Source organism: Thunnus maccoyii, chromosome 19, assembly GCF_910596095.1.
Source record: "Thunnus maccoyii chromosome 19, fThuMac1.1, whole genome shotgun sequence".
Taxonomy (NCBI): domain Eukaryota; kingdom Metazoa; phylum Chordata; class Actinopteri; order Scombriformes; family Scombridae; genus Thunnus; species Thunnus maccoyii.
In genome coordinates this window covers 24,485,777-24,502,296 of record NC_056551.1, presented here as the reverse complement: position 1 = coordinate 24,502,296, position 16,520 = coordinate 24,485,777, and the positions used below count along the sequence as shown (strand labels likewise).

At 38.0% G+C, this 16,520-nt stretch overlaps 1 protein-coding gene across 1 annotated transcript; it reads left to right on the top strand.

Moving 5' to 3' along the window:
* Positions 1 to 2,840: 2,840 nt before the first annotated feature.
* On the top strand, positions 2,841 to 16,156 carry arrdc3b (arrestin domain containing 3b). The gene is made up of 8 exons (XM_042395760.1): positions 2,841 to 3,601; positions 7,991 to 8,072; positions 8,207 to 8,354; positions 9,563 to 9,665; positions 9,785 to 10,041; positions 11,469 to 11,622; positions 11,717 to 11,871; positions 14,886 to 16,156. Exons 1-8 carry the CDS (start codon positions 3,322 to 3,324, stop codon positions 14,955 to 14,957), a joined length of 1,251 nt encoding a protein of 416 aa, XP_042251694.1. The 5' UTR covers positions 2,841 to 3,321; the 3' UTR covers positions 14,958 to 16,156.
* The last annotated feature ends 364 nt before the right edge of the window (positions 16,157 to 16,520 follow it).

Below are 16,520 nucleotides of genomic sequence, written 5' to 3'. Positions count from 1 at the left end.
GAGTAAAAACAGAGCTAAAAGAGAGTGAATATTGGACTTACATTCACCAGGTGGACAGAAACACGACTCCAAATGAATGATAATGTTGCTCCGTAACTGCTGGATGTGGAAATAAGCAACTGTTTGCTAACAAGTTCAACATATTAACTTAAAAGGTGATGATATATCAGAGTTGTGTTCACTACCAACCCCGTATCACAGCAGTTCATGAAATAGTCACAAAATTTAATCTATAGATTTGTGTACATGGACACAAATTTTCAGGTGTGACAGTGCTGTAGTTGAAGTCTGGTTAGGTTTAGGGAAGGATCACAGTTTGGGTTAAAATGATCACTTGAAACATGACGTGGGTTAACGTAGCTACTTCCTTTAAGTTAGGCAACCCCCTCATTGTCATGGCAACAGTAAACACCTTGACAATCATAGTTACGGTTTTCAGAAAACTGTCCTGATGCGTGGTTGGAAACGGAAAGCAAACAGGGACTGCCCCCCCCCCCCAGTAGTACTACCCCAGTAGTCTCTAAAATATCCCATTAGACCAAAAGCCAGACGCCATTAACATATTGCTCGACAGTTCTGTTAAATTGAATTAAACAGATACTCCTCCTAAATCTTAGCCTATGACTTGGTATGACTTTGTATGACTCCTAAAGAACTGCAAACTAAGTTAAATAAATTAACGTAAGATGTGTAATGTTACTGTTCGACATTCCGAAACACCGCCAGTCGGCACGTCCACGTAATTTTCATAATGTGATTTCATTAAATCAGAGTTCTGCTTTGAGAAACATGACGGCAAATTTATCAGAAGAACTGAGTGAATTGTGAAAAGTCTGTTTGATAAGTTAATTTATATTTTAATTGACTGATGATGGAGCAGCTACACAAACATGACAGTTTTTATTATGTAGTTTGACCTACAGTCCCGTGTACTAACGATTGATTGGAAAAAGTATTTTAATTCTTTTTGTGATGTTAATAGTGTCATGTTGTGAAATAACTTTTTTTTTTTGCTACTGTCAGATGGACCCTGTTAACATATTGATAAATTTAACGGGGCTGAGCTTACTGGTAAACATCTACTCCTTCTAAAACATATTTTATGTTTTCTGGATTTTTTTTAACTACTGGCGTTTCAGAATAGGAAGTGGCTACTGGTACGGATTCCAACAATAAATGGATTATTAATCCATTTATTGTTGGAACAGAATTATTACGTATGTACCCTGGTATTGATTGTGCAAGATCATGTGATCAAATTCAAATTGTTTCAAAATGGTGGAACGTTTATGCTTGCAGGTGATATGCCAATCTTTCCCATTGGTTGGGTTAAAATAGTTGGGTTTAGGCATAAAAACCACTTGGTTAGCTTTAGGGTAAGATCATGGTTTTGTTTAACGTCACTAAAATGCCCGACGTGACGATAAAAAATTGTCCAGTTAATGGTCTACAAGAGGTCCGGCAATAAATTCCCCAAACCCATTCCATACCAATAGAATCAACTACCATTGGCATGGAAAACCAGTCCAGACCAACAGCCTGTGGACTTCTGGCACGGAATCTCGTTCTGTCTGAGTAGTTGGTAAATTATTGCACTGGTTCCTTAGCCATAGCCGGTGCCTTCGGAACAACGGGCCATTGGACCAATGACATGGCACCAAACAAACAGTGGTCTCCTGCAGCAAAGTCCACTTTTTGCAACATAGGATCTATCGATCGATCCAACCCACCACCTCTGAATATAAAAATTTGTCACCTTACACCCAGATAGCATACGGAAGTGGGCCACTTCAGGCAATGATGCGGCACTGCTGGCCTTTTTCTAGCCCGGACAAAATGGATATGAGCCTGAAACAGCACCACATGTAGAATAGCAAATATGGCCCAAATATCCCACATCAAATGCGGGCCTTTTTTGGTAAAGATGTGGTACTCTCAGGGATGTGTATTTTGGATGTGGACCTTGGTTGACAGACGTCTTGCTTGTGGTCCAGATCTGGGAAACAGGAGTCCAAATGCCATCATTCCGCGTGGTATGTGGGCCGGATGAAAGTGCCAAAAGTGTCGGGTGTGGGCCGGATCTGGGCCACAGCAGTTTTGCTATCCGGGTATAGATGTCATCTGAACTGCACCACTTGACAGGCTCTTTGAAAGTCATGCCGAGTGCATGAAAAAAATGGAAAAATGTGTGTCCATGTACACAAATCTATAGATCAAGTTTCGTGACTGTTTCATAAACTGAGAGACTGTGCTGTCAATACTTGTTTCTGCTGAAAACTAGTGGACAAAAATCAGTTAATACAGGTAGTAGTCTATTTTAACTAAGCTGGACTTTAAAAAAATGTGCTATTTTACACAGTTTAAAGGAGAAAAAAACATGCAGTTGATGAAATAGTAGTTATAGTTGGTGAGAATTTGTTTTACAGTAAATTTTTAGGACATTTTAACAGAAATGGTGCTGCAATTTGGAACAAAACAAAACAGAAGTTTGTAAGTTTTCAGTCTTTAGTTTTGTGCGTCAAACTGCAGGAAATGGGGGGTACTTACCAATTCAACCAACTTAACATTTTTTTTCAGTTTTTTCTCATAATTTGTACCAAAATTGCACCACCATCTCTGTAAAATATCCTAAAGTTAACCGTTAAATACCTGTAAACTACGAACTTAAATTTCACGGAAATTAGTATAAAATTAAAGGACCTGTAACATAAAATTAATTAATAATTAATAATTAATAAAATTTCATTATAAAGTTCATTATACATTAATTATGAACACCCCAAATAAAATTACCCATCAAGTTCTTATCAGGAAATTTTTGGCAACTATGACATAATCACCTTTTTCTCACACCTTTCATAATGGATACTAACTGTGAGGACAAGTGGAGACATATCCTCTGCCTCTCTCTGTGTGTGTTAGTCAGATTATTAGTTGGTGCTATAGGCTGAGCTTCGGCTCATGTATGTGTGAGCAGGCCGGCCGGTCTGTGCGCACATGCTCAGTGAGGTTATTTTTGCGCACAGAGGCTTTAAGAGCGGAGCGGCTGGAGGCTGAAAGCAGCAGCAGCAGAGAGAGAGAGACACAGGCAGACCCGGAGCCGGAGGAGAGCCGAGCCGAGCTGAGCCGAGCCGAGCTGAGCGGACCATCAGCTGTGCAGTCTGAGCCAGATGATCCATCACCGACACAGACCCGGCTCTGTGCTGGGCACCTGGAGCTAGGCGCATGCATTTGTGCCAAACGGCTCTATTCACAACTTCTCCTCCATAGACTCTCTCTCTTTTTTTTAAAAAAAAACTCTTGTTTCATTTCATTGCCGTCATGGTACTGGGCAAAGTGAGGGCCTTGGCTATCTACTTTGACAGTTTGAATGAGAACAACCTGCCGGTGTTCTCCGGTGGGGACCTGGTGTCAGGGAGGGTGGTGGTGGAAGTTACCGGGGATGTGCGGGTGAAGAGCCTGGACATAACCGCGAAAGGAGTCGCCAAGGTCCGGTGGACAGAGTCCCGGAACGCCGGAGCCAACACGGCTTACACTCAAAACTACACGGAGGAGGTGGAATACTTGCACCATTACGACACGTTGATAGGAGAGGAGAGAGGTAAGGACTCATAAAACCAGTCGGTACATCTTATTGTCACATAGCTGCTGTTGCTGCTGCTGCTGGTGCTGTTGTCGCAGTGTATGAAGTGATGCGGGTCAGCTGATCACCGCAAACTTTTCACACAAGCCGATCGAAGTGAGGCTGATTGTGATATTCAACTTTATGAACACAAAGTAGGTGCAGTCATGAGTCAAAACAAACCGCAGAGCCCCCCAAAAAACACGCAGTCCATCAGTGACTGTGGTGCTGATGCAACAGCTGATCGTTGATGCGATAGTCTACACTGCTCTTCTCTTTTTCCTCACTTCACATAAATTATTAAAGCGTCTCGTGTGTACTATGTAAATGCTTTTTAAACGACATTTCCAGCAGTGACAGCCTGCGGTAAGAGAGGGTTTAAAAGGTTGGTGGTAGGGGAGAGAGAGAGCCTATCATGTTGTCATGAACGGTCTGCATCAGTTTGCTTCGGGGGGGAGAAAAAGTTGCAATCCATGTATGAAACACTTCGGAGTAAAAGAGGAAATCGATGTACGGTCGAAAGCAGTCGAAGGAGTTTCATGTTAGACGTGCAACATTTTACGCAAACTGCTGCGAAATAAACATTTTTACTCAAAAACATCCTGAAGAAGTAGCCTATATAGCTCAGGCAACTCCCTTTGTTAGAAGCGGTTCAAACCTGTTCAGAAACTGCCAGAGAGAGGAGGGGAGGAGGAGGAGGAGGAGGAGGAGGAGGAGGGAGGACCAGACTGACTCTCTCTGTGTGTGTGTGTGTGTTTAGTATCAGCTGCTGGTTACCACTTCCTACCTGTGTTGTTGTCTGTTATACTTGTAAAATATGATGCAAATGAGTGAAAGGACAGTTTGCTGGATGTAAATAAGCCTCCTGCAGGGATCTTAAACACTGAAGCTCTTGTTAGTTTCTTGTTATTCGACAGGATGTTGGTCAGAATATCTCCTACATTTGTTTTAGGTTTCATATTTGTGTCTTTTCTCCTCCTCACCGGACTTTACTACAGTATAAAGTGTCCATATAGTGAATTATTTGAATGATTAATGACTGAAAGACACATTTGGACTGAACAAGATGAGAGTTATTTTAAAACAAGATGTCACCAACATCATCATCGTCATCATGAAGACCATGGAGGATTTACTGTCGACAGCAGGACCTTTTGTTTTGTTTATTCAGGGTGGATGGAGGACGGTGTTTGGGGGGGGGGGGGGTTCAAAGGTCAAGATCAAATGAAATGATGTCGCTTCACTTTCAGGGATGATTTTGTTAAATCTGGACAAAAAAACAACCGCCGATTTTCGGTTGCTGTTTCTGGAGCTTTCATTCGTATCATATGATCTTCCTCAGCAGACAGAGTTGGGATTGTAAATGTTCAAACTTCAATAAACTTTTGTTTGTTTTTTTTCTATTAATACTTTAAGGTGATCATGTTAGAGCTGCAATGATTAGTTGATCAGTTGAATGATGAATTTTATTGATTGTTTAATCGTTTCAGTCGTTTTTCAAGTAAAAAAGCCAAATATTTGCTGGTTCTAGATTCTGAAATGTGTGGATTTGTTGCTTGTTTTGATCATATGTGATAATAAATGAAATATTTTTTGGTTTTTGGACTGTTGGTCGGATAAAACAAGTAATTTAAGGTGATCACTTTGAGCTCTGAGAAGTTGTTACACATGTTTTTTTCCTTCTCTCTGACTTTTTGACTAAACAATTAATCAAATAATGAAAATAATCGTTAGTTTCAGCCCTGTTATTAACAAATCTGCCAATTCTTCTCTTGATTAATCGTTTAGTCTATAAAATGTTAAAAAGTAGTAATAAACACCCTCCCTGATTCTCTGACATCAAAGATAACGTCTTCAAACATCTTGTTTTGTCCGACAAAGAGTCCAAAAACCCAAAAAGATTCAGTTTACAATGATATAAAACAAAAGTCTGAGATGCTGGAAGCAACAATTTTTCGGCCTTGTTGTGTGAAAAATGACAGTTAATCAACCAATCGTTGCATCTCTGTTACTGATTCATCGTCGATTATTCTCACAATGAATCTTTTGGTTTATAAAATGTCAGAAAACAGTAAAAACATATCAAATATAATCTTTAAAAGCCCAAACTGACGTCTTCAAATGTCTTATTTTGTTCGACTAACAGTCCAAAACCCAAAAATATTCAGTTTACTGTCACATAAGACAAAGAAAAGTAGCGAATCGACACAACCGAGAAACTGAAACTGATGAATGTTTGACTTTTTTGCTTAAAACAAAACGACTCAAACGATTAATCGAACAGTTTCTCAGTTAATCGTTTCTGCTCTGAAGAAAGTTGCAATTTAAAGTTGATTCTTAAACTCAGTGTTTTTTAACCTTCAAGCTAACATGGACAAGGTCAGAAATATTAACATCTACAGTAAAACTCAACAAGAAATGAACAAACTTCAACTGAAAACTTCTCCAGAACAGCTACTAAACGAACCTTGAGGTGTTTTTATGAACCGCTGTGTGAGAGTGAACCTTCAACACTGACTTTAAATGTTTCCATCCAAAAAAAAAAAAAGAAAAACAAATGAAATTATGACGCTGGTTGTGATGATTTTTCCTGTAAATGTTTCTGTGTATAATTCTGACGACGGTTTATGAATAAAACCATAAAAGCAGCAGATGTTTTTTTTTTTTACTGTCGTTATTTATTTCATTCAAGTCTTTGCGTGAGAGTTGCAGGTCCACCTGGAGTTCACTGTTAGTGTACAACACCCTTCCTCTCCTCCTCCTCCTCCTCCTCTCATGCCACACACCACATGGCTGTACTAATGTGGGCAGGGGCTTGTCGGAGAAGCACCAATCAGAGCTTGAGCTGTTTTTCATGTCACGCTCTCGTCCAATGAGAGGCTGAGTTGTAATGCATGCGTTGGAGTTTCCAGCTGAAGGAAGCTGCTCAGTCTGGTTCATACCGGTCTACTCCTGCTTTGCTCTGTGTTGCCGGTGACTTGACTGGGCGCACGCTCATACATGCACGAACACACACACACACTCACGCACACACACACACGTACACAAGCTGTTCATGACAGCTCTCACGCTAAATGCATATGAGCTCAAACACACACACAGACACACACACACACACACACACACAGACACACACGTACGTACACAGACAGACACAAACAGGCGAGATGCAGCAGGGTGAAGCGGAGCGATGGAGACATTTACAGATCATTTTAAAAACAAACAATAACAGCAGAAATGAGGAAGTGGATAGAGGTCATGTTCTTTTCTCACAGGGCGTGTTACTCCAGCAGCTCTTTGCTTCGCCTGTTCACACTCAGCTAAAGCACAAAAAAAGACTGTTAATAAACCGACTTTTACTATGATTATGTTTGTTAGAAATTCTTTGTTTTTATGTGTGTGTGTATATACGAGGTAGAGCTGCAATGATTAGTCGATTAATCGATTAGTTGTCAACTATTAAATTAATCGCCAACTTCTTAAGTAATTGATTAATCGTTTTGAGTTGTTTTTTTAAGAAAAAAAAGTCCAAATTCTTCGATTTCAGCTTCTTAAATGTGAATATTTTCTGGTTTCTTTAGTCCTCTATGACAGGAAACTGAATATCTTTGAGTTGTAGGTTTCATTTTGAGCTTGATCAACTTTTTTCACCCTTTTCTGACTTTTTATAGATCAAACAACTAATCAGTTAATCAAGAAAATAATTGACAGATTAACCAGTAATGAAAATAATAATAATTAGTTGGGTGTAGTTTGAAATTTGGTACAAATATCTACTGTAAACACTTAAAGGCTGCAACTAAAGATTATTTTCATTATCAATTAATCTGTTGAATATTTTCTCAATTAACCGATTAGTCATTTGGTCTTTAAAACGTCCCAAAACCCAAAATACAACCTTAAATGTCTTGTTTAGTCTCGACCAACAGTCCACAACCCAAAGATATTCAGTTTATTATCATAAAGGTCAAAGAAACCAGAAAATATTCACATTTAAGAAGCTGGAATCAGAAAATTTGAGCATTTTTCCTCAAAACGATTAATTGATTATCAGAATGACAGGAATTTAAACATGGTTTTAATATTAGCAACTGTCTGATTAAAGAAGAAGTCGTACATTTTGGTAAATATTTAAAAACGGAACCAGAAAAGTAAAAAAAAAAGGGGTCGATACTCAGCGCTAACACAATGTTCTGAATGAGTTTTTCCACTTCTTACGTGCCTTTAAAAGTTGGAAATGAGTCCTCTGAGGTGAAGTGATAAGTAGAGTCCATTGTGTAATGAATCAAGGTGCCGTTATGAGTACAGTATGTGTAAACAGACTCGGTACGGAGTGGCGTTACTGGAAATCTGTTCTTTGTCTTTCAGATGAGGACTGTCCAGAGGAAGGCCTGACTGTTCTGCACGCCGGCTTACACGAGTTCGCCTTCAGCTTCAACCTGCCTCAGATGTGAGTAGTGTATATATATATATATGTATATACGTAGCTTGAGTGCATAGCCTGAGACATTCACAGGACACGACCGCAGACCACCCACACTTCCTAATTGTCCGTTTCCTGCTGCCCTTCCTTCTGTCTGTCAGGGCTTTGGCGACTTCCTTCGAAGGGAAGCACGGCAGTGTGAGGTACTGGGTGAAAGCTGAACTGCACCGTCCGTGGCTGCTCCCTGTGAAAGTGAAGAAAGAGTTCATTGTGTTTGAACACATCGACATCAACACGCCGCTGCTGCTGGTAGGCACGCTGCACACGCTTCTGTCGTTTTTAAAGGGATAGTTTGACATTTCTCGGGTCACTTTCTTGCTGAGAATTAGTTGAGAAGATGGATTCAACTCTCATGTCTGTCCAGTAAATATACAACAAAAATCCCTTTAGATTGTTGTTTAGGTATTTATAGTAATTTATTAATGTATTTATTAACAATTAGCTTTATCTTTCCTGTCAACTGTGCTTGTATCTGTGGATCTGGGTGGCGAGCTGCTGCATACTTTTGTTCTTACATGGACAAATAAAGTTGTATTCTGTTAAGTTGAATTAAATACATAGCTGGAGCCAGCAGCAGGTTAGCTTAGCTTAGCGTAGCATAAAGACTGGAAATGGATAAACAGCAAAATCTGCCTATAAGCAACACATCCGTACAAACAGTGTAAAAATGTCAATTTCCCTTTTGTATTGGATGTGTCGGCAGCCTGCGTAGACAGCGTAGAGTTATTGGTCCCGGCCAATAACTTGCCTTGTTTTTACACTTAAAAAGATGTAGCATGTTAATTAATGAACTGTAGAGGTGCTGGTAGGAATAACTAAGTAACAACTAACTGCAGAACAGAAATGCCAAAACTAGGTCTGAGGTCATTTAGAAAAATAAAGAATAACAACATAAATAAGGGACATATATCAAGATCCTTTGTGTCTGTTTTTGTTGTGCTTTTATATAATACAACAAAAAAATTTTTATAAATACTGATATCAGCATCTGCCTCATAAGTTCACACACACACGCATTAACGTGATGTTTCTCATTTTTTATTTTTTATACACATATAAACAGAAAGTAAAAATGATCATTTATGGTATTCTTAATATTTCTTGGTGAACAGGAGTACTGATCAGATGGCTTTTGCTTTTTGTATATCAAGAAATAGTCCCAGCACACACAGTAACCAAACAATTTCATACTTCTGTTTGTGTAGAGATTAAACAAACAAGATACAAAGAGTTAATCCGTGAGTTTTGGAGGTGTTGGTAGGTGTATTTTTGAACTTTGGACAGGGCCAGGCTAGCTGTTTTCAGTCTTTATGCTAAGCTATGCTAGCCAGCTGTTGGCTGCAGCTTTATATTTGCCCTACAGAGATGGTATGTGATATCAGTCCTCTCATCTAACTCTCAGCAGGAATGTAATTATGTTTTGCCGGGAGTTAAAACAGATGATTGTGTATCAACAGGCCCCTCAGGCTGGTACAAAGGAGAAAACCTTGTGCTGCTGGTTCTGTGCTTCAGGCCCGATCTCCCTCAGTGCCAAGATAGAACGAAAGGGCTACACACCAGGTGAGCCAAGCCTCCCTCTCATTCCTCTAACTCTTCTTCTTATGCTCTACTTCTGAGATTTCACATATTTCGCTTCTCTCTCAGTCTGTCAGGCTGATCTCTTCTCCCCTCTCTCCAAGGCGAGTCTATCCAAATCTTCGCCGAGGTGGAGAACTGTTCGTCCCGTGTCGTGGTGCCCAAGGCTGCGCTGTACCAGACCCAGACCTTCTTTGCCAAGGGCAAAGGCAAGCAGATCCAGCAGCTGGTGTCCAATCTGAGAGGAGACCCTCTGCCGCAGGGAAAGAGTCAGAGCTGGGAGGGCAAACTGCTGAAGATCCCTCCGGTGTCGCCCTCCATCTTGGACTGTCCCATCATCCGAGTGGAGTACGCTCTCGTGGTGAGTCTACAATGTTTCTGCAGAGACTTAAAGCCACTCTGACATTAGAAAATTACCCCCCGTCCCCCCACTGATTTGACCCAGAGACACTGATATGACCAGGCTGAAAACAGACTTTTTTTATTTTTTTACCAAGATTGTCTCATTTCTATACAAAATAAATACATATCCCATCAGAATAACTGAAATGATGCTTTAGTCCAGTAAAAATTATACAAAATCTACACATACACACATCTCTTAGAACATGAATTACTAGTTTATTCATTAAAATCCATTAACCTACAGGCTCAAGTGAAACAACAATCAAAATGAGCTTCTGCTAATAACACACTAAAAACTACCAAAAAAAATGCTAATAACATACTGATAGCCAGCTAATACGGCACTAAAAACCTGCTAAAAACAACTAATAACTTGCTAATAGTAAGGTAAATGACCAAAAAAACTTAAAAAACTAAAAAACATACTAATATCCAGCTAATAACATGCTAAAAACACACTAAAAACTACTGATAATGTGCTAGTAATAACCAGCTAATAACACTCTAAAAACACATTAAAACTACGAATACCTTGCTAATAACACTACAAACTACCAATAATCTACTAAAAACACACTAAAAATTGCTAATAACAGCTAACAACACACTAAACTACTAAAGACCTGCTAATAACACACTAAAAAATTGCTAATAACAGCTAACAACACACTAAACTACTAAAAACAGCTAATAACAGCTAATAATGTGCAAAAATGACATCATAATAACTTTCTGCTAATAACTACTAATAACACTCTAAAAACTACTAAAAACTTGCTAATAACCAGCTAATGTGCTAAAAACTACCAAAAACCTAACACACAAATAACTTTGTATAGAATAGAATAATGAATAGAATTATATAGAACAGCACAGAACACAGAGAATAATGATCTACTGGGAACATATAAAGACTTTGGTCACATGTCTTAACAGGAAAGTTGCCTAATGTGAAAGTCTTCTAAAAACACAGTTTTCTTTGTGTTTTTTGCCTCAGTTGCAAACAAACAGACATTAAAAATACATTATAGTTGAGGAGGTTGTTTTTTTCTAGTCCCAGAGCGTGATATTATTATCAGAAAACAGGGAGATAAACTTTTGAACTGATGCTTCAGGAGTGAGCTTGCTCGGACTGGAATGCAGGAAGTTGTGGTTGCACAAGCTGCGTAGAGCACAAAATGTTCTGATGTCTTTTACACACGATGCCTAAAGACTATGACAGGTTGTATTATGTACAGTAAGTCATGTGTATGTGAAAAATAGTTTGAATCTTGTTGATATGAACAGGTAGAACTGGCTCCCATTGGGAAACAAAATGTTTGGCAATATTTTCTGTCATGTTTCCATGTTTTTTTTCTAAACCCTCCCTCTCTGCGCTTACAGGTGTATGTGGACGTTCCAGGTGGGTTGAACTTGTCTCTCTCGTTGCCGTTGGTGATAGGGACCATACCTCTACACGCCTGTGCCACCCGCACATCCAGCATCAGCAGCAACTGCAGCACGTTAAGCTGGCTGGGCCTGCCAGAAAGACCTGAGGGTACAATCAGTAAACACATGCATGCATGTTCTCTCTTTCATGTGCGTACAGTGCAGCGAGATCTCTTACACTCATGTCTCTATTACGTCTGCAGCACCGCCGAGCTACAGCGATCTGGCAATATCAGAGTCTCACAGGCGGGATTGCCTGCAGGGCTGTGATAGGTCTGACGGGGAGGGAGAGGACCAGGGATCTCTGCTAACATACATCACAGAGTTCAGATATCGGCCCCCGCCACTCTACTCAGAGGTACAGTTAGTGCCCACACGCACGCACACAAACATTTACACTGGCATAACCTCACAGGTTGTGCCAGGTCACATAGTGACGAGGTAATTAACTCCCCTTCTATGAGGAAAGTACTCCGGGGCATGTCAGTTCATCTGCTTTTTTTACTTGCACTTCACAACAACAATAACATTTATCAGTAGCATTTATAAGCAGCATATAAGCAGTTAATACATGGTTTAAAATAAGTTTTAAGCAGATATGAGGATATTTTTAAGTGTTTGTTAATGTACAGTATTTGTCAACAATTATAACTTTTTCATATTTCACATTCATATTTTATATTATTGCAACTGTGTTTTACTAGATATTGTCATTCATTATCTGTTTACATATATCTGCCAACAGCTACATTATATTCTGTTATAAAGCATTTATTAACTGTTTTATGCTGCTTATAAATGCTTAATAGGGAGACTTAGAGTAAAGTGTCACCTATAGATCATAAACATAGACATATATTGTATATAAGTACTATAAATCTGGCTGCAGTGAATGTTTAGCTCATGCTATGGAAAGTTTAAAATGCCAAAATTATAAACAAATCGGACAAAGAAATTAAGTGAAATACAATTCATGTTGTTATATATATTTCCTATGTGTTATAATTACATGATAAATATATGTCTTCTATATTGTGATTTTAATGTGGAACATTCATGTGACAATGAAAAATAATTCTATCAGTTGTTAAAGACAAAATGCCGAATAATTGTCCTTTTAACATATATTTTTTCATTTAATTATTACACAGAAAATGGAAATACACATAAAAATGTGTTTTAAAAATGAAAAATATTATAATAAAAGTAAAAAATATTATTCTTGCAAAATGTCTTACTAATCAAAACTCACTCCAATTTAAATATATATATAATAATATAATTATATTTTACACTGCGATATTGATATATATATTCCAATTTTGTAAATTATCTGGTAATTCACATGAGAAGTTTATAGATAAAGTTAACTGATGGGCAACGGCTCGTCCAGTTAATGAAATACATAAATAAACACATCAAAGTACTTCATCAAATCATCAACATTTTGGGAAAATTTCACTTTCTTGCCGAGTTAGATGAGAAGATTGATACCACTCATGTCTATGTGCTAAACATAAAGCTACAACCAGGAGGTGATTAGCTTAATAATAATAAAAATAACAATGGATTATATTAATATAGCACTTTATCATTATACCCAGAACTCACCTCAACCGCCACCCACGGCAGCCATTTGGCGCCAGAACGCTCAGCACACATCAGCTTGAGCCAATTACATTTGTTTAGCTTAGCATGAAGACTGGAAACAGCGAGACTGGCTCTGTCCAAAGTTCAAAAATACACCTGCCAACACCTCTAAATTTGACTAATTAACACGTCATATCTTGTTTGTTTAATCACTAAACAAACAGAGATGGAAAATAACGAGTGGTATCAATGTTTCATCCAACTCTCACGGATAAAGTGAGTATTGTAAAGTTACGGATCTGCTCGCCGCCTCTGTAAAGGTTCAGAAGGTCAAGTCTAAAATGAGCCGATGTATTTAAAAGCAGGTCAGTCAGATGTGGACTCACCTGTTTGATTGGTTACCTGCGCTAACAGATACAGGCTGACAACAATCAGCTGAGCTTCATGTTAATAACTTCTCTATGAGATAAAGTACAGCTATCATACCTTCAGGCTAACAAACATACAGAAAAAAATACTTATACGACTCGTTCAACCAGTTTTACCCACATCTTTCGCCGTCATCTTTGCCTCCAGTTTCTGTTTCTGTCTCTTCAGTTTGTCGAGCAAGCACAAAGTGTTCTTGTTGACATGTTAACACAAACATCAGAAGGACCTGATGATCATAAATGAAGCTACAGTAAATTGACTTTCTACATAAAAATCATGAGATTATGAGAAAATCATAACTACTATATAAAAATCAAAAGTTTATAACATTTATAAGTCAACATTTTGACTTTCTAAGTCAAAATTTAGTCACTACTAATAATAAGAATACAATTTATTTGTATAGCACCTTTCCTACATATAATGTACCTCAAAATGCTTTACATAAAATTGTTTTTAAAAAATAATGAAAACATTTAAACAAATAAATTAGATGTGTTTTGCATTTTTTTTGTACGAACCTGCTTGAGCAGATGAATTTGAAAGCAGGTCAGTCTGATATGGAAGATAAAGTGTGTCATTGACCCCAAATGTGCTTTAAAAATAAAATTTTTATCATTAATGATTATCACAATTATTAGAAAATAAGTCAAAATTGTGAATTTTTATGTTATTAATATCTTTTAAGATTTTGAACTAACAAATTTTTTTTTTTTTTTTAACTTTTCATCTGTTGTCTGTGTTTTTTTCGGACATGAATTGGCTTCCATAGACAAACAGTTGCATATACATAAGATTTATCTTTTTAGAGAGAAGCAGAGAGAAATGTTTTGCATGTCCTGCACCATTATTCATCCCATGTTTTTTTTTTTTTTTTGACCGACTAAATGTGATAAATGAGAGAAACCTCACTGACCTCACACATATTTGCATTTTAATGAGGAAAAAGTCATTCCTCTTGACACTATTGTATCTCCGTAGAGCTTTAAGACATTTTCTATTAATATCGCTCCTGTTTTAAGTTGTTTTATTGTAGTCCTGCTTTCTGACCCTTCACAGTCGATAAAAATGATAAAAAAAACTCTTGCACGCTGTCTCGCCAACTACTGGAATATTTATTAGTTTACAGCTTTTCGATTTTGTCTGGAAAACATCGCAGACTAATAAATATTCCAGCAGTGATTTATAATGAAAGTCGGACAGACTGAAATGTCGTAAACTAATAAATTATTAAGCCTTTTTTTCCATTTTATTTCACCTCGTGTTCATACTTTCTATTTATATTTCTCTTTGTCTCTATTTAAATCAGCAGCCTGTAAACGTGCAGCTCTGTCTGTCTTCCCCCTCCCTCAGGTTGACCCTTATCCTGACCCTGTGGAGGTGTCCGCGGACGTCAGGAGACCCGACACGTGTCCGTCCCGCTGAGTTATACTAGCTCTGGAGCTCAGGGGGCTCCTCCATAAAACAAGACACCGTCACTCTCGGCTACAGACCTGCATCGCCAGCTTCTCACCAGATTATATATCACGATAAATAAGGTTCCCTGACTCGGGGGGGTGGGGAAAGTCAGCTGAGAAGAGTATTCGGTGACCATCGATTGACATATGGACCAGGGATTTCAAGGCATGCTGGATCTTCCGTGTCCTTTGCTCAAGACGAGGCAAAAAAAAAAATTCTCTCTGATGCTGCAGTGTGACAGAAAGGTCACGCCGAGCGGTCGGAAGAAGCCACCTCCTGCCTCACAGTGAATTTTGCACATACCGTAATTACTGTTTCTCTATGGGTGGTTTTTAAGCAGCAGGCCTACGTGCTAAAGTAGATTCTGTCCACAGATGTAAACAATATTGTACTCTTTAAATCGCTCTAAGTGGCACATTTGTGACAGGACGAAAAGCTATCTTCAGCTAAATGATAGTTTGAGCTTGTGACCGAGGCCTGAAAGTGTCATCAGGTGGAACTTTTGTCTCTTTGTGTGAACAAAGCTGAAATTCACTGAGAGACAAAAACAATAACAACGACAACAAAAAAAAAAACATAAGACAGATGTTTCTGATGATAAATCACAGAAATGTGTCACATAAATGACCACCTCATGCACTTAAAGTAAAGCTCAAATCGTGTGTGAATGTGTGTGTGTGTGTGTGTGTGTGTGAGAGAGATTGAGTGTGTGTGTGTGTGTGTGTTTTGGTTTAAATGACCAGGTTTATACCCAGACAGGGTCTAGCGAAAAAGCACAACTCTGACCAAGATAAAATACCACAAGTAGCCTGTTGGTTTCTGCTCTGAACTAAAGCTTCTCTTGCTGTAGATTTTTTTTTTTTTTTTTTTTTTTTTTCCAGAATATGGATGTTATTAAGAAGCTTACGACAAGAACGGCATAAAAGCATAAAAGATAAAAATGTTTACAGATGAATATATCAAATTGAGAATGTTGTTCAAACATGACTTCTTCCACCTAAAACTTCAAAGTGCAATATATTTTTGTATTTGTGATTTTTTTGCACTAGTTTTTTCATATACTCTGTTGCTGTTTATTCCATTTCTGTGCATTATATTATTGTCATGATCTTATTGCTGTCATGATCAACTTTTGATAAAAATAAAAGGTTTATTTTATGAAATAATGAGACTCTCGCAGTGTTTTTTTTTATATGTGAACTTTCTTTATATTTCCTAATATTTGTTTTTTTTTAAAACCCCAGCAGGACATTGGATGAGTAGACAACTTTTACCCAAAGTAGCATAACTTTATTTAAAGCTGCAATATGTGAAATTTCACAGTTTTACACTTTTTTTTGTCCCCCAAATAATAAAAATAAAAAAAACACACTGAAGCTGCTTTTCCACTGTGGGAACATAACAGCCTGGAGCTTCCTGTAAGCTAAACCTGATTTTTTTTTTTCTTTTTGAACTTGAATATTTATTGAGTTTTTGTTTGTTTATATAACCAAAAGTATTATCTCTGTTAACTTATTGCTTCTTTACAAC